Source organism: Syzygium oleosum, unplaced genomic scaffold (assembly GCF_021117445.2).
Source record: "Syzygium oleosum isolate NSW1041296 unplaced genomic scaffold, Sole_v2.1 Sole_v2.01, whole genome shotgun sequence".
Taxonomy (NCBI): Eukaryota; Viridiplantae; Streptophyta; class Magnoliopsida; order Myrtales; family Myrtaceae; genus Syzygium; species Syzygium oleosum.
Window position 1 is genome coordinate 34,891,186 of NW_026607485.1, and position 17,192 is coordinate 34,908,377.

Genomic DNA, 17,192 nt, shown 5'->3' on the forward strand with positions numbered 1-17,192 from the left:
TTTGGTATTTCTCCAATAACTCTCAAAAAGGAAACAATTGGAAAGAAAGCTGTATATCTTTTGAAAGAAACGAAAATGGAAGTTAAAAGTATTGAACCTAAATGTAGAATACATAATAGTGAATAAATATGTTTAAACGGATACAATCTCTCAAAGATTAAGAAGTTATATGAAGAAATTATGTCCGAATAAACACAACCTTCCAAAAATTTTAAAAGCGCATAATCACTCTTAGACAAAACTAATAAAATTTGGAATTAAATAATAAAAAAACCGTAACTAATAATAAAATTTCGTTTCTCAACTCATTAACCGAGCCTACGTTACGTCATTTACAAAGACTCTTCAGATTGTTTTTGACTTGTAAACCCAGCGAAGATGATGAAGAATATTTCTTTCAAAATCATGAATGGCATTATCCTTTTGCTAAGCCGTTGACCAAGTCTCTGTTATGATTATCGTAAAAGACCAATCAAATTGGTAAGGTCGTACTGAACTCTTGTCGACATGATGATAATAGTAAAATTGAGTGAAAAGCCAAAAGAGATCTCAACTAGAAACTGAGGGAAGGCGGATACATAAGATGTCTTAACAATGCACGCACCATAAACAAAACCAGCTAAAAAGCATAAAGAGATCTCAACTAGAAACCGAGTTGCGCTCAGATAGAGTTAGCATCTAATGTGAGGTATCATAGTCAGTTAACCGACATGCTAACGTAAGAATAACCTAATGCCATTGAGGAACTCTTTTCTTCTTTTATTTTTGGCTTGGCATGCCATTGAGAAACTCAGCTCTTCTTGGTTTCACCTATCGGTCTCCTCTCTTCCTCTTGGGAGATGCAGTATTTCCAACTGCATCTGGAGAAAAAGAACCATCACGCATCTTCCTCTTAGGAGAAGTAGCATTCCCGACTGCACCCGGAGACAAAGAACCATCCCGTGTGGTTTGCTTTCCATGAGCAACTGTTTCAGCAGGTTTAGTCAGATCGAATAGCACGACCATTTGTTTCAGTTTATCCAATACTTCGCTGAATATGCGGTTCCCTTGCTCATACTGCACATAGAAGAACAAAAGTTTAAGTACCAAGCAAGAAGAAGCACAATCAGTAAAGGACACATAGAACCATGTTTTCGGGTGATTCCAAAATTTGAATTAAATGAACAGAAAGATCAATTACTGGACAAGTTTCCAGCATAATGCTCAATTACTCCAATTTTGTCAGAGCATGAGTCATGCAGCATATAAAGGATACAAGAGAAATCTTAACAACAGTGCGCTATAAAAAAGAAAAAGAAAAGAGCAACTCCACGAGTGAGATCGAGTAGAACAATGCCATATGCAGATCTCATATGCATATTAATTAAAGCAGTTAGTTTTTTTTTGCTAGAATTAAAGTAGTTAGTTGAAACCGTAAAAGCTCTCAAATCAAAATAGATCAAAAGTACAAAGTCATAAAGTTCTTACTGAAGCATGCTGACTTGTCAGCAAATGCTTCCAGACTTCATAAAAGCACGTATAAATCAAGAAAATTCTAGCCTTTGCAAGAAAAAACCAGAAGCCCAATTCGAGATTCTATGCTACTCAAACTATGGAAAGCAAACAAACACCAAGTGATATTAAGCATGCTAATTCCGTATTTTAGTAGATGCAAATTTAAGCTAAGGTCACCTTGAAATGGTCAGAAGGGGAATGACGTAATGCAAATTCATGTCTTTCAGTGAAATGCAAACAAAAACAAACCTGACTCTTTGAGTGAAACAGGCTAGTGTCTTCGGAAGGCTCGTGGTTCAATAATAGCAGCAGTTCAAAAAGCTATTAATTGAAACAGCAATTTTATCATATGCAGCAAGGTTTTGGAAATTCAAACGAGCCACAGGACAAGATCCATGGATCACAAACCATACCATTTCAAGTTTGCTGACAGCATTTTCTAGCTTCACGGTAAGGAGATGATTCTCATGTAGTAGGGCTTCAATCTGCATTCATAGTCAAAGAAATAAATAAGCTGAAAGCAAAAGTGTAGTTGAACTATTGTTTTGCTAGAAACAGGAGAATTGGCAATGCGGCCATCACAACAACCTTCTTATCACAATCCATATGCAAAATTTTGTATTTAGGATCTGCATTGGAAGCACTTCCACTCGGAAAAAATTCCCCAGCCACCTGTACCATTATAATAAACATGATGTTCACAAATATCATCAAAATCATTCCACAAGACAGCATAAAAAGTATAAAGAGTTTTCTACTAGACCAAGTAAATAAAGGTATATCGGACCTTAGAATTGGAAGGTTCCATGAAACTTGCTAGTAGTTCCACTTGTTTGAGCAGGTAATTGACTTTTGCCTCCAAGCTCATTTCACTCAAACTTAGCTTTTGCAATGGATCTTCTTCAGGTAAAGGTGGCCCATCTTCGTTCTCACTGTCAGTGGCAGTTATATCTTCGAAAACAGGTCCTATGTCCTTACTCCTAGCAGGAACTACAGCATTTTGAAGACGTCCAGATCGGCGGACCGAACCATACTTCTCTCTCGACTTCTTATAGGCAGACAAGCCAGCAGACGCTTTCCTTTTAGGCTTTGATGTTTTTTCCACAGAAGAATCTGCACTCGGTGGCATTGGTTCCGCTTTTTCCAGCAAAGGATTTGGATTTGCAGACTGCATTTGTAGTCCATTTGGTGGCGATTTTGTACCTTCAGGCGGCAACTCTTCCTTTCTCTCAGGGACAATTCTGCTTTCAAGCTTTCAATAAAGCCACGCAAAAACAAGCCACTTAACATATGATTTGTGCTGCAATTTATTTGATGCATGCGAAAAAAAGTGTTGACAAGTCATGATAAACAGCTCGGAGGTTGAGTTGGCATAAATTAACAACATTTACTTGACCAGGCCCCAGATTACCATGACCAGATAATTTCTGATACTGTAGCAAATCAACACCTGCAAAACTTAACAAGTTGACTACTTTTTAAGTTCATTATTCCAGGGCACTTGCCAAGCATATTAGATAAAGAAGAACTCGACTTTTCGAAGCACTAATTGCACATATCACAAGAAAACCCATAAGCTCGGAAATTCGGTTACCAGAGGGCACCTGTTCACAAAATCCTCCAAGATTTGTGTTTCCCCCATGCGCGGATGACAAGAGAATTACCTAGAGACCTCTTGAAATGCCCACATTTTTTTCTCATTTTACCTTAAACACAATCTCAACAACCATTTTAGCATGCCTTGAAATGTGGGCATTTCTGCGAGCAGCCTCTAACACCATTCCATATCCAAACCAACACTTACTTAGCACAGTAACGGTGAGCAGAGAGAAAAGAACATGAAAACAGGACCTTGGAGGCATAAGCCATCCGAGCATCGCGCGAGACTAGACTTTCAACCACGAGTAAACAAACAAACAAACAAACCACCCTACAGAACCCGTCCTCCTTCAGTAACTTCACGCCTTCACTTCCTATTTCCAAGACCCACGAAACCTACACACATTCGCCCCCCACCGCTGCCGCCAGAGCAGCCTAACAATCTCGAACAGATCCGACAGGCGCCGGCGGAGAGACGCGACGCGCATCCCACATCACGAAACGTAAAGGAAGATCGACGGACGGCGGCACACGCGAGTCGGAAACCCTTGTCGGGAAGACGAGCGTTCGACCCATTCAAAAGCGAAAACAGAGAAGCCAGCGTCCGTCGACGGACGAGGACGACGAGGAACCAGACGAGCGACACGGCGGGAAGACGTGGCAGCACAGAGCTAAAAGGAGCGCGCTTTACCAGCTGAGGCTTCTCTCCAGCCTTCGCGACCTTCGGTTTCCTCCTCATGGCGCCCTCTCTCTCTCTCTCTCTCGTTCTGCGAAAACCAGGAGGACTTTAATGGCGTTCGCGGAGCTTCGGAGACCGCGACGGCGGCGGCGACGGCGATCGCGGTCGTCCACGTATCGGAGCGCTATTCGAACGAAACCAGACCAGACATGACGCATCAGGCATTCGATACGTCCCCTTAATCGTATCCCCGTACGTGCGCTCTCCCGATCGGACGGCGTGGCTGCCGCTGTCCGGTCGCGAGCGATGATCTCGGCCGTTGGTTCCGTTCGAAGGCTGGATTGGGCCTCGGCTGTTTCCCGCTCTCTCTCTCTCTCTCTCTCTCTCTGACCATCGGTGCTTTGGTCCAAATAAAATCAAATTACGAAATTTAATCATAATTTAGAAAAAAAAAAGATTTTACTAACAACGACCTCTTTTAAAATCTATTTTTTAATCCGTATATTAGTAAATAGATCATAAATGGATTAGTTATTTTCACTAAATAGGTCATAAATGGGAATAAATATCATATGGGTATTAAAAGAGTCATAAATTGGTCGTAAATGGTTTATAACTTATTTAAACTCGACTCATCTTTCTCGCCCTTACTCATTCTCACGCTCACTTACTCTGCACTCTTATTTCAGTTTAGGTATGAGTTTTCCAAGATTGAATTAAATATGGAAGTGTTTGAGTAATATGGGTCCGATATGGGTCGGGTATGGGTCAAGTAGGATACGAGTCATTAAATTTATATTACATGAAATAGGTCAAAACGGGTTAAATAGGTCTATTTGGGTTGGACTATTTTCGAACCGACCAACTCATTTGACAAGTCTTACTATACATTAAACATAGAAATATTTTTTTTATTAATTTTGGTTAACAAGTATTTTCGAGATATTTATTAATAGAGCCCTTTGAAAAAATATCTCGATACTCTCTTTATCCTAATTTGCATCTTAATCTATACGCATGCTATTAAATTATGCTAATGATTGAATAAACGGGACGATCACTTCAACTTTACACTTTTACTAAAACCATTCCTTGAAAAGCCATTTCATATATTATTAAAAATTGTCCCGAAAGTTACAAATCTATTACACTTTTGTCAATTCAATCATAAACTTTTTAATTTTGCCAATTAGGTCCATTTAGGTCTCGCCTAGTGGTTGACGAGCTCGTGGGGAAAAAAAAGAAGAGAAGGAAAAAAAAGAGAGAAATAAACTGAAAAGAAAAATAAAAAATCGGATTTTTTTTTAAATTGTCATGTCAACGTTGGCCGAATGGCTAGCGTCGATCGGCCAAAATTGGCCGGATGAACTGAATTGAAATAAATGCAAAACGTTTAGGATTGAATTAACACAATTGCAATAAATTTAGGATTTTTTTGGATAAAATTGTAATGAACTCAAAATAACCGCCAAGATTTCCAAAATCCCTCGTCTTTTCTTCTCCGATAGTTTTTGTTTACTTTTTTATTTGCCTTACTCTAACTCTCATCTTACTTTCAATCTTTTATTTAGCTTATTTGCAGAGTGTGAGAATTGAACCCCTTATCTGAAATTAAACATCCCTACCCCTAATTCCCTCAAAAGGTGGAGATTCGAACTCTCTGACTCTCTCTTTCCAAGTAGAAAGTCTCAAAACTTGTTATGAAAGTGCGATTCGATCCTAAAACTTTCAAAAAGTGTAATCAAAATCCTTAAACTTGTTATGAAAGTGCGACTCGATCATAAAACTTTAAAAAAGTGTAATTAAGTTCTTAAACTTCTTATGAAAGTGCGATCCAATCCTAATTTTTTTTTCAAAAAGTACAATTAAGTTCTAAAATTTATCAAATTGGTGCAATCAAGTTATTCCATTAATTCCATCTGACTTGGTTAACGAAAAATGTCGACATAACTTTTTGTATTATTCTCTCTCTCTCATACGTGGCTATGACATGACTAAAATATGAAATGTAAAGGTAAAATGATGTCATTTTAGTCCAAATCTAATTTTTTAATACAAAATTTATTTAAATTATATTAAAACTAATCAACCTTTAAAAAAAAAACACAAAAAAAAAGGAAAACTCAAGTGAGGGCAACCGCCTGGAAAGGCCAACGATACTGGGGGAGTGGTAGCCGGGGGTCAGTGGGCCCCACCCCGGGGGCCTACTGTAGGCGAGGGTCTATCAACCCTTCTCGGCGATGGTAGGGCGGAGGCGGCGACGAGGACTTGGCCTGTTTTTTCTTTTTCGTATTGTTTAAAATTTTATTCATTCTTTGATATAACTTAAATAATACCCAAAAAAATGTTGATAGCCCCCGCTGAGGCTAACTTGTCAATTGCACATTCATAAGTCGAATGAAAATCGATAACCTTGTCGTGCATATGTAGCAGCAGGCAGATCGTTAGTACGAATAAATTCTTACGGTCGCGAGTCGGCGATTGACTTTACATTAGCAAAATTCAAGTTTTTTTTCCGCGTTTATCGGTCAAATAATCAACTAATTACCTCATGTTTTAACTTCATGCCGCGTATGAAAAGAAATCACCGCCTCGTGCTGTAAATTCGTAATATTTACCAGCGCCGGCCGGCGGGAGACGAGGCGTCGGCGGCGGCGGCGGCGGCAGGTCCCGTCGTCCGACTTCCGATGGATAAGAAGATAAAACGGCTGAAAGCCACACACACTCGAAGCAGAGGAGCACCACTCTCTCTCTCTCTCTCTCTCACTCCTCCGATGGTACCTCTCCTCTCCATCCACGCCGCCTCCGCCTCCGCCGCCGCCGCCGCCGCCGCCTCCGCGCCTCTCTTCTTCCCCAGATCCCGCTCTCTCTCCTCGCGCCTCTCTCGCTACCTCTCCGCGCACCGCGGGGCACGCCGCCGCCTCCCCCCGAGCAGCTCGCTCTCGAGCGACCGGTTCCGGTCGGTCGGCGGTCGGTCCCAGCTCCCGCAGCCCCGGACGCTCTTCCCCGGCGGCTACAAGCGGCCGGAGATCAAGGTCCCCACCCTCGTCCTACAGCTCGACCCCGACGACGTCCTCGATGGCTCCTCCGCCTCCTCTGCCGCGGCGGCGGCGGCGCTCGACTCGATCGACGAGGCGGTGTCGGGCAGGGTCGGCATCGTCGTCCTCGGCGGCGGCGAGGGCACCGGGAAGAGGCTCTACGAGGCGGCTTGCCTGTTGAAGTCGGTCGTGAGGGACCGGGCTTACTTGCTGATCGCCGAGCGGGTCGACATCGTCTCCGCGATCAATGCCAGCGGTGTTCTGCTGTCTGATCAAGGTTAGTGATTGACTGATGAGGCCATTTTAATTGTTGCTGAAGAGGTTGTGCATTTGAATTTGATTTGGCCTAGCAATTGGTCTTGGTAGAAGTGGTCAACATGGTGTCGGTGTTTGAAATTCATAGTCCTAGAGTGTGGTTTAGGACTTGGACAATGAATTTTGTGTAAGAACGCTGTAGAAGTACTATTGGTTGGAGATCCTCACGAAGTGGATTTTTAATAGGTGGAAATGTTGAGAGAAATGCTTAATCTGTGAGTTAGTGCAGTTAGCTAGTTGCAATGGTCTGTCCTGCTCTGTGGTCGGTTATGAGGGCCTCCTTATGCTTTCTTCCTGTGTGCTTTTTCAAGAGAAGTTAATTTAAGGCCAGAATACTTGAAGTTGTACTTAGCCTAGGCTATACAAAGCGTGTTTGGGCAACCTGTTTCTTTTGCAATTGAACCTGGATAATTTGATTTCTGTATCTCTAGTGCCTCGGTGTTAGCGTCTGTGATGGGCCGATGCATTTGGCCAAGGTGGGTAAATTGACCGCCCTCTTTGGTGACTGGAAAAGCAAGGTTATTAAGCACACTCTTACAGGCCTATGCACAATGATATGCACTGCAGTGATCATTAACTGCTCTTTTAAAGATATTTATCAAGGACAAAAATATTCAGCCTTTTATGATACTAATCCTTTGAAAAGCTGTACAACAATTAGTAAAGCTCAAAGGAAAGTTCTGCTTTGCCATAAAAATTTGGTTTTGATGGGAGTTATTCTCTCTCTCTCTCTCTCGCTCTCTCTCCCTTTTTCTTCACAAGCTGTACATCAATCAGTAAAGCCCAAAGGAAAGTTCTGCTTTGCCACGAAAATATGGTTTGATGGGAGTTATTCTCTTTTCTACACTTGCATTGTGCATATTCATCATTTTTTGAATGGAAGGTAGAGACGTTAATGAAGCCTATTACAAATTTATTGCAATTCTTTGAAGTAGGGTTTATTTCTTTACCTTCGCTTCATTAAAATGTTCGTGGCAGATGATTGTATTCGGTTAAAAAGAGGTCGAAGAGGTCTCTTTTGATCTTTGGTCTTTAATAAGGTTGACCAGATTTTAAAGGGGATTTCAGAGAATTATTTATCTTTTTCCACATGTATTGACTCAGCTTCTAACAAAATGTTGACCTACTTTATAATTTGGGCTGTATTGAACTTTTGCCTTTTGGGAAACATCTTTGTTATAAATATACACATCTTTTGAAGACATTTACACTGGTGCTTTTATGACCTATGCTTTAACTGCATCATGCTTTAAAGTGTTTTGACATATGGATACTAATGGAAATCATCATAGAACAAGGTCCATTTTGTTTCTGTCGTTTTTTACAGGACTTCCTGCTATTGTGGCCAGAAGCATGATGGCAGATTCTAAGTATGAATCAGTGGTTCTCCCATTGGTGGCAAGGAATGTGCAGACTGCAAGTGCTGCATCAAGTGCATCTACTTCTGACGGTGCTGATTTTATTATATGTGACATTGGTGAAGGGAAGCACGTGGATAACCTTGGGTCATCCATGTTTGAAGATGTCAAGATACCGATATTCGTTAAGCTTCGTTTTAGTGGTAATGGCATAACATTGGATGAGGCATCGAGGTGGATCAAATATGGTGCCAGTGGTTTGGTGATTGGATTGAAAGATTTGGACTTGTTTACTGATGGCTTGCTGAACCAATTATTCAGGACTGTAAGTGCATCGACGAAGGACACAAAAGTTGAACGAGGTATCCCCAATAAGGTCAGATTGGAGGATATGGGGAATGATTTTTTCAGAAATGAGAGAGTTGCTGGCTTCTTGAAGTTGGAGGACAAAGAAAAGCAGCTAATAGAAACCGAGAAAGTAGTGTTGCTGGAAGCAGTAAATGTTCTCCAGAAAGCTGCTCCGCAGGTGAGGTTCTTGATAATTAGAAGGAAGCTTATGGCCAAAACATGAACAAAGTCATTGATATCACTCTTTAAATAATCACAGCCATAATCAGTTCTTACAGTTTTCCAGTATCTGCCTAAAGCTAATACTGCTGGTTGTCAATGACAGATGGAGGAGGTTTCGCTACTTGTTGATGCAACTTCTCAAATTGATGAGCCATTTTTGCTGGTTATAGTGGTAATTGTGTGCTGAACTTCGACAAATTCTGGTTCCACGGTATACATTGGTATTAGCTCTTAATTTCAAACAAGTTATTTTATTATTTGAAAGACTTTTTGCTTAATATCGTTTTTCGTTTTTCCTGCATTTTGCTCTACAAGTTTTTAAACTTAAATAAAAGTACGTAAATGCAACAGGGCATAAAGGTTTCTTGGCTTGTCAGGGTCATGTTTTATTTTGCATGACAAAGCTGCTTGATGAATAAAATGCAAGCAAACCAAGTCAACTGAAGTTGTCCTGATTATCAGGGTTGGTTGAGGAATTTTGTTGGCCTTTTCTTCGTGGAGAGTTATAAATGATATTATATAACAGAGGTGAATACGTCTGGCTAGCTATGAACTCTTTGTGACACTACTTTTGGCCTTAATTTTGCATTGAGCTAGTAATAAGATGTGTTGAAGTTGAACTTGAAGTAGATTTATATGGTGCCGATGGGGGCACTGTTTTTCAGTTGCGGTTTGGGGGGCCTGAGCATTTTTTTTAGCTCTAAAATTTGCAGTTTGGAAGAGAATAAGAGTGATATAAGTACAAATGTTTGCTTATGAACAAAGATAACAACACTTTAAAGGAAATCCTGATTTTAAATCAGTGCATACTAAACTCCAAGTTAAGTTACCATTATCTGTTGGAATTTGGTAATTTACTGTTGCTGTATCCAAATGTATTCGATGTTGTCTTAGCAAATAGTAGTGTGAATTGCAAAATAAAGGGAATGGTGAGATATGATATCCATGCAATCAATTATAAATTGATTAAGCTGCTCATATCGTAATTTTCTTTCTGTAGGACCAATATGCTATTTTTTTTTCTAGAGTCTTTTTGCACATTTCATTTGATGTTTTTGTCCGGATGACATGATCTTGAGAATAATTTTACTTGGAGCAGACAATGTACTTCCATTATTATCACGAAAATCTTCAATACCGGGGTTGTGTTGCACCCTTATCTCCCACATTTCTGTCTTTCCCAAGTCTTACTTGTTTTACAGTGGCAAACGTGCCAACCAAAAGCACTTACATTTAATATGTTTTAATGCTATTCAAATTTGTATTTTTGTTTCCTTGGCAAATGAGAACTTCTGTAAGCAACGCAAATAAAGTTGAATGCAAGCAGACTGGTGGCATGCAATGGAGGCTCCACAAAATAAGACGACAAAAATTTACAACTATTTAAAAAGAAACCTGATGAGGAAGGTGATTGTAAAACTTGATCTTCTGGAAGTACGAGCGCTTACCTTACAAAAATTAATAACATTATGTTCCAAATTAGAAGCCTCATAGTATACGTTGGCTTGGCCATTGTGCTGTAGACTATATCAGAGTCTTTCTTGAGGATTTGGTTCTGATTTCTTCATTCCGTGTTTTATCACCAGGGTGAATTTAACTCTGGTAAATCAACTTTTATCAATGCACTTCTTGGGAAGAGATATCTGAAAGAGGGAGTTGTTCCCACAACAAATGAGATCACCTTTTTACGGTATTCCGAATCTGATTCTGATGAGACACAGCGTTGCGAGAGGCATCCAGATGGTCAGTACATATGTTATATTCCTGCTCGTATCCTTAAAGAAGTAAGCAAGTCTAATCTGTCTTCATCATATGCTTAATGCTGTGCATTATGTGAACATTCCATCTTCTTTTATAATACTTTTATGTGTTATTCATTAAAAAATTCTTCTGCTGAGTGGCTCCGAATGGTGAGAAATGATTTCTATTGTTTATTAATTTTCTCCCACTTAAATTTTAAGTACTTATGCTGGTCATTTTCCAATCTTTTGCTGTAAAACTTTAGACCTGAAAGCCAAAGTTAAAAGTCAATTTCTCGCCCAATGATACTCCATAAAGTCGTCAATTAATGCCTATTAAATTAATTCGGTGTTGTATTTTATGAAAATATGGTAGCTGGGTTGATGTTCAGTGCATCGGTTGCTAGTGTCATCTTCGTGGCTGCCAAATGAATAAGGTAATAAGCATATTTTTGTAAAGAAAGTTTCACTTTCAAAACTCTAATTACACACTTTACAAGAAAAGTTAAGGTATCGAAAACTGTAATATTTCCTCCTTTGGATACTGACGAAGTGCCCTGGGCCATCGTTTCAAAATCCAACTATATAAAATAAAGCTTCTTTTCCAAGAAATCTGAGAGAAATCAAGATCTATTTTCTGATATCAGATGTCAATGATCAGGAAATAAAGAGCAGTTGATTAAAAGGAAAAGCTGCTGGTTTGATTGTTTGAGAAAGAAACGCTTAATGTTGCAGCTATCTCAGATCTTGTGGAATGAGGGACGCAGAATTTAGGTTGTGTGTGTGTGATGAAAAATCTCAACTGAAATTTCAAGTATACAGTTGAAACTTTTTCTTGATAATTAAAGAAAGTTTGGTGGCAGGGGGCACCAGTGCTACCCGAACCCCCCTCCACCCACCAAAAGTCCACAATTTTCTGGTGTATTTTTTCTCATTACCATGCCGGACATGTGATTTAATTAGAAATTCACACAATTGTGATTTATTTATCTCATCAAATAATTCACAGTTGTTATTATTTACCTCATTAAACTAATTTATCCATGTATTTTGTGTGCAGATGATTATTGTGGATACTCCTGGAACAAATGTGATTCTCCAAAGACAGCAACGCCTCACTGAGGAATTTATACCTCGTGCAGATTTGCTAATTTTCGTAATCTCTGCTGATCGTCCATTGACTGAAAGTGAGGTAAGTTCAAGATAAAGTAATTTTCTTCGTACAGTTCATCATTGCATTGAAAAAAGATGTCATGATTGTCTTTGATGAGTTTGAACTTTGGTTCTAGAATTAATTTTCTGATGTGTCTGTGAGTCATGTAGGAGACGATAGTCACTCTAAATTCTGATCATGGTATTATAGCATCTTATGAAAGCAACAAGCTCTTTGAAGGGTCAAGTAAACCTCCTCCTCCTTGCAGTGTGGAAAATAGCATGTGTCATTTGGATCTGTTAGCTTTTCAGGAATGAAGTCAATGAGAGTGTTGGGATAGATCTTTGTAAGAAAATTAGTTTTCTGTACTGTGTGTACTGTTCTCAGCATCCTTAACTTACTACTTGATCATTTATTGTCTATGTAACAACGAAACAACAACAAACCAAGGTTTATCGCACTAAGGTGCCCATTTATTTTCTATATATCTAATTTTCTGGTCGGTTGATAGATCCTTATGTTAGCCATTTCAGCTTTTGATAATCATTTCTCTAGTCATTGTCATTCTTTGTAATATGCACATCCATTTTCTCATAAGTCTTTTGTAATGGCTTTCTTAGCAACTTTAACAGCTAGATACTTATTTATAATGTTAGTCTGCAACAATAACTGACTTGATGCTTTGTTCATGTTTTTTAGGTAACTTTCCTCCGGTACACTCAGCAATGGAGGAAGAAAGTTGTCTTTGTTCTGAATAAATCTGACATTTATCAGAATGATCTTGAGGTATAAATGTCCATTCAATGCCTTGACTTTTTGTTATGCATTTATTTATTTTAATTTCAGTGACACTTTAGTAAAATCTATGCTTCTCTAATTGAGGACTACTTTTACTATGCTACTGGAGCAGCTTCAGGAAGCTATGTCTTTCATCAGTGAAAATGTGCAGAAGTTACTTAATGCAGAGAATGTGGCATTATATCCTATATCTGCACGATCTGCTCTTGAATCAAAGCTTTCGGCTTCCTATGAGAGTGCCAAAGAGTATACAAATTTGTTGGTCTCTGATTCTCGATGGAGAGTCGGTAGCTTTTACAAATTCGAGAATTTCTTGTACAGTTTCTTAGATGGTTCAACAAGCATGGGAATGGAAAGAATAAAGCTTAAACTAGAAACACCAATTGGAATTGCTGAGCGGTTAGTTTCTTCATGTGAAACTGTTCTGAGACAAGACTTTGAAGATGCCAACCAGGATATGAACACCGTACTTGGCATAGTTAGTAGTGTCAAAGAGTATGCAATGAAAATGGAAAGAGATAGCATCTCTTGGAGAAGAAAAATCTTATCACTGGTACCCCCACAGAAACCCATCTTTCTTATTACCCTATCATGTTATTCCTTCTGTTATAAGTACCGTATGTCACATTGCAGGTTGACACAACAAAAGCACGTGTTGTGGAGCTGACTGAATCTAGCCTACGGTTATCAAATTTAGATCTTGTCGCAACATATGTTTTTAAGGGAGAAAAATCAGCTACAATGCCAGCAACTTCTAGGGTGCAAAATGACATACTCGGCCCTGCTCTACTCGATGCAAATGTAAGTTAAATCTTCTCTGCTGAGGATCCCTTTAGATCACAGAATACATTTCAGCTCTTTGTTAGGATCATCTATCTTTTAGTTTTTTAATTATTCTAAATTCTTTAGTCTAAGAAGATCTAGGTGCCGGCTTTTCAGCTTGATCTCATGTAATTTAACTAATGTACTATTTTAACGATGAAGTAAAGCATACATATATCCTGCCGTTGTTTCTACTTATTTATGTAGGAGTAGCTGGTTCAAATTAGCATTTATTGGTGTGCTTTGGATGTTTTACTGTGTAGAAACTTCTAATAGACTATGTGAGTTGGTTACACTCGAGCAATGACAGTCAAGGCAGGCTTTACAGGGAATCTTTTGAAAAAAGATGGCCATCGTTAGTATATTCGAACACTCAGATGACATTGGAGAGGTTTGACTTGCCGCGGAAGTTAGATGAACAGTGTCTGGAAGTCATAGAAAATTTCAGTGCCAGTTCTGCTTCTAAGACGTTCGACCAAGAAATTCGAGAAGTGGTGAGTTCTGTTTCCCACTATTCTTGAGCTCAACACCTGCATGAATGGGTTGTTGCGACTACTCGTATTACATTCTTTTGCCAAGCAAATGGAAATTTAGCTTGGATCACGTCAATAGTTAGATGTGTTGTGCTATTCATCTATGCCAATGCCCTTTTTTAAGGATCGTTTTTTCTACTGGACTGCTAGATTTGGTGGGCAATTCCTTTTGTTCAAGTGCTATATGTTCTTATGAATCACCTGAAAAAATGCGGTGTAATTGGTACTCAATTCATTCATATCTAATCACTGACTGTTCAGAATCTATGTAATTAGTATTTCTGCATAGGTATGTACTATTCTCGGATATGCAGAGTCAGGGAAGCATATCTCAAAGTTTCCCTAGTAATCAGTTTGTTATGGCAGTTCCGCCATAATCAGTTTGCTGAACCTTTCTTTCTCCTATTGGAGAACCTCCCTGATTCAGATGCAAATACCCTCTAATTAAACTGGGATTCCTTTCCTCTCCTAAAAACTTTTTGACATTTAATACCTGTTAATTGACTAGATATGTCACAAAATTAGTGATTTAACATTTGTTTCTCTTCATTTTTTGACCGTAAGAAAGAACATTTTCTTCATTTTATTTGACATTGCCATACACTTAAGCTGATGTGGGATATGCCTTTGATTCAGTTTCTGGGGACTTTTGGTGGGCTAGGAGCAGCAGGGTTGTCTGCTTCCCTGTTGACATCTGTGTTACCTACAACTCTGGAAGATCTTCTGGCACTTGGCCTTTGCTCAGCTGGCGGGTAATGGATCTCCTTCCAATTTGAACCACATCATTTATATATTGTCTTCAAAATCTGAGTCTTTCTTTTTCAAAGTTCCATTTGACTCTCTTCTCAATGTGGGCGGCACCTTGTTGTGATTGACAGTTCATGTTCCACTCTTGTCCCTCTTATATACTCGGCCACGAACATTAAAATATCACTTGCACCTCATTTTTTGTCTGTAATGTGGCTTTGGAAGTTCCTTTCCACCTAATCTCAGAAAGGCATACGTAGATTAAGTTCCTTGCCACTCCCGCATTTAGAAAATTTTGTGTTCTATTAGGACTTTCCATTGCGGATACACATGTTAGTTATATTTTACTTTTATATATATTTTTTTTGCATATGAGATGAAGTAACGTTTACTCAATGCGAGGCATTCCTATTGACTCATGCCCAGCTCATAAAGCTCTTGAACTACAAAGTATGGATGATTGCGACGTTACTTGAAAAATCAATGCCTTCTTTCAGAAAAGTGGTAATGTGGGACTTTGGTATTTAAGTATCAATGAGTTGGGGGTAGTTCCTCATGGACTGATAAAGAGGGGTGATGTTGAATTGGATAGCGTGAAAATGATGTCCCTGCCTTTGAATTCTGTATCATCTGGGTGTTGTTGTCGTGTGTCTGCAACTCATCTTTTCTTGGCTGAAACAGAAGTTCTGAAATTATTGTAGTCCTCTATTCCTTTTTTTATCTTCTATCTAATCTTATTTTTCAATGACAGGCTATTAGCAATTTCAAACTTCCCGGCCCGCAGGCAAGCGGTGGTGAATAAGGTGAACAAGACTGTTGATGCTTTGGCATGCGATCTTGAAGAGGCCATGCAGAAGGATCTCCTCGATACCGTCATGAATATGGAGAACTTCATAAACAACATCAGCAAGCCTCATCAAGAGGCAGCACAAAGTAGACTGGATAAGATATTAAAAATGCAGGATGAACTGTCGGCTGTTCAGGATAGACTTCGCATGCTGCAAGTAGAAATTCAAAATCTTCACACATCATGAGATTTTTCCGGGTTTTGTTTGCCACATTTCGAGACACGAGAGGGGGGCACGATTTGCAACGAAGATGTAGATTTTCTTTTTACAGGAGTGAAGTGAAGTTAGGCCAGTGTATTTGAGCATTGCATTCAAGAACTACTCCGCTGTGTAATTTTTTTTCCTTCTGAATGTATGAAGATCAGCATATTCATGTAATATATTGAAATGTTCAAGGAAATTGGTTTTGGACATTGTGGTTTCTGAATATTTGCATAAATAAAACAGCAAAACACTCGTTTTTGTTACGTCGTCATTACTAGTGAGAGGGAGTTATCGACCAGCATGAGACGTTTGAATCATTGTAGTGATTGGCAGGACACAAATTCACTGTCGGTCTTCCTTTCTACACGAGCCTTTCCTTGATGCATCAAACCTGAAGCTGCATCAGGTTATTTGTACGAGCTGAGTAAATCCTGCGCAGGGTCGAAACCCTACTTGCTAGTAGCTCGGGTTCGACTTGATGATTACTTAAGTTCGACTTCCCTAATTTTACGTGAAGCTCGAGGGAAGTCGAGCTCGAGCTACACCAGTAACTTGTCCAATCGAGCTATTGCTTGGCACTTCATCGACTCTTTCTTAGGACTAATAACGTAGGCTTGGCTTGAATTGTTTACACCCTATTTTTGCTTCCTAACGATTTATGTCCCTCTTGGGGGGCTAATTCAAAAAAAAAGCACCGATTTTATTTTGAGCAATAATTCTGGTCCGAACTATTTTTTGTCTCAATAAAAATAACTAACTTTTACTCGAGTCCCAAATCTGGCTCCCATTAATTGAAGCTTGGGATCTTGTAGATTGTTACAAGCACTTTGGCAAGATACGACTTTAAAATCTCCTTCACTATACTTCCCAACAAATCCATTTATTAATGTCAATCGTTAGAGCCCGATATATTAAATGCTAATGTCTATTTGACAAAGACTTTGAAATTTCAGGAAAAAAGTTCTTACTCATGAGCTTGGCAAATCTCATACATGGCGTCTCTCGATGGGTGGTGGTTTACAACTTTGGATTATGGCAAAACGGTGGAGGCCGGCCGGAGAGATTCAATCTGGAGATATTTTTTACTTGCCAGTGAAGTGAAGGAGTGGCTTAGAAAAAAAGATAATAAATATTGCTTTAAATCTAGCTTACAAGCAACGTGAAATTATTATTGAGGTGGAATAGTCACTAGGGGTGAACGGTTCCAAGTTCCGTATAAGTTCTACTTGGAACCCGAAACTTACCCGTTAAAACAGGTTCTTCATTTTTTGAAACCTAGTACTCACCTGTCATAA

At 39.3% G+C, this 17,192-nt stretch overlaps 2 protein-coding genes across 4 annotated transcripts; one reads left to right on the forward strand and one right to left on the reverse strand.

Annotated features, from left to right (window-relative positions):
* Positions 1-530: 530 nt before the first annotated feature.
* Positions 531-3,990, reverse strand: LOC115678807 (uncharacterized). The gene is made up of 5 exons (XM_030602252.2): positions 3,785-3,990; positions 2,282-2,746; positions 2,083-2,166; positions 1,908-1,979; positions 531-1,056 (listed from the first exon to the last, which is right to left on the reverse strand). The coding sequence occupies exons 1-5, from the start codon at positions 3,830-3,832 to the stop codon at positions 811-813; spliced, it is 915 nt and encodes a 304-aa protein (XP_030458112.1). The 5' UTR covers positions 3,833-3,990; the 3' UTR covers positions 531-810.
* A 2,499-nt stretch (positions 3,991-6,489) lies between these two features.
* Positions 6,490-16,104, forward strand: LOC115681420 (probable transmembrane GTPase FZO-like, chloroplastic). 3 transcript variants are annotated; one of them, XM_030605367.2, is made up of 11 exons: positions 6,494-7,087; positions 8,453-9,009; positions 9,157-9,225; positions 10,640-10,837; positions 11,853-11,984; positions 12,645-12,731; positions 12,856-13,296; positions 13,377-13,544; positions 13,829-14,059; positions 14,735-14,850; positions 15,597-16,104. In XM_030605367.2, exons 1-11 carry the CDS (start codon positions 6,547-6,549, stop codon positions 15,877-15,879), a joined length of 2,823 nt encoding a protein of 940 aa, XP_030461227.2. In that variant the 5' UTR covers positions 6,494-6,546; the 3' UTR covers positions 15,880-16,104. The 3 variants fall into 3 exon arrangements, with proteins under 3 accessions (XP_030461243.2, XP_056170899.1, XP_030461227.2); XM_030605383.2 differs by lacking the exons at positions 14,735-14,850; positions 15,597-16,104 and having other exon boundaries at positions 6,490-7,087; positions 13,885-14,048; XM_056314924.1 differs by lacking the exons at positions 14,735-14,850; positions 15,597-16,104 and having other exon boundaries at positions 6,490-7,087; positions 13,894-14,048.
* The last annotated feature ends 1,088 nt before the right edge of the window (positions 16,105-17,192 follow it).

Coding starts and splice junctions, on each gene's coding strand:
- LOC115678807 (XM_030602252.2), bottom strand. CDS start 3,832: ATGAGGAGGAAACCGAAGGTCGCGAAGGCTGGAGAGAAGCCTCAGCTG. Junction 2,747..3,784: donor CTGGAGAGAAGCCTCAGCTG/GTAAAGCGCGCT, acceptor CTTTATTGAAAG/CTTGAAAGCAGAATTGTCCC. Junction 1,980..2,082: donor ATATGGATTGTGATAAGAAG/GTTGTTGTGATG, acceptor CTATGAATGCAG/ATTGAAGCCCTACTACATGA.
- LOC115681420 (XM_030605367.2), top strand. CDS start 6,547: ATGGTACCTCTCCTCTCCATCCACGCCGCCTCCGCCTCCGCCGCCGCC. Junction 13,297..13,376: donor GAAGAAAAATCTTATCACTG/GTACCCCCACAG, acceptor GTCACATTGCAG/GTTGACACAACAAAAGCACG. Junction 13,545..13,828: donor CTGCTCTACTCGATGCAAAT/GTAAGTTAAATC, acceptor TTTACTGTGTAG/AAACTTCTAATAGACTATGT.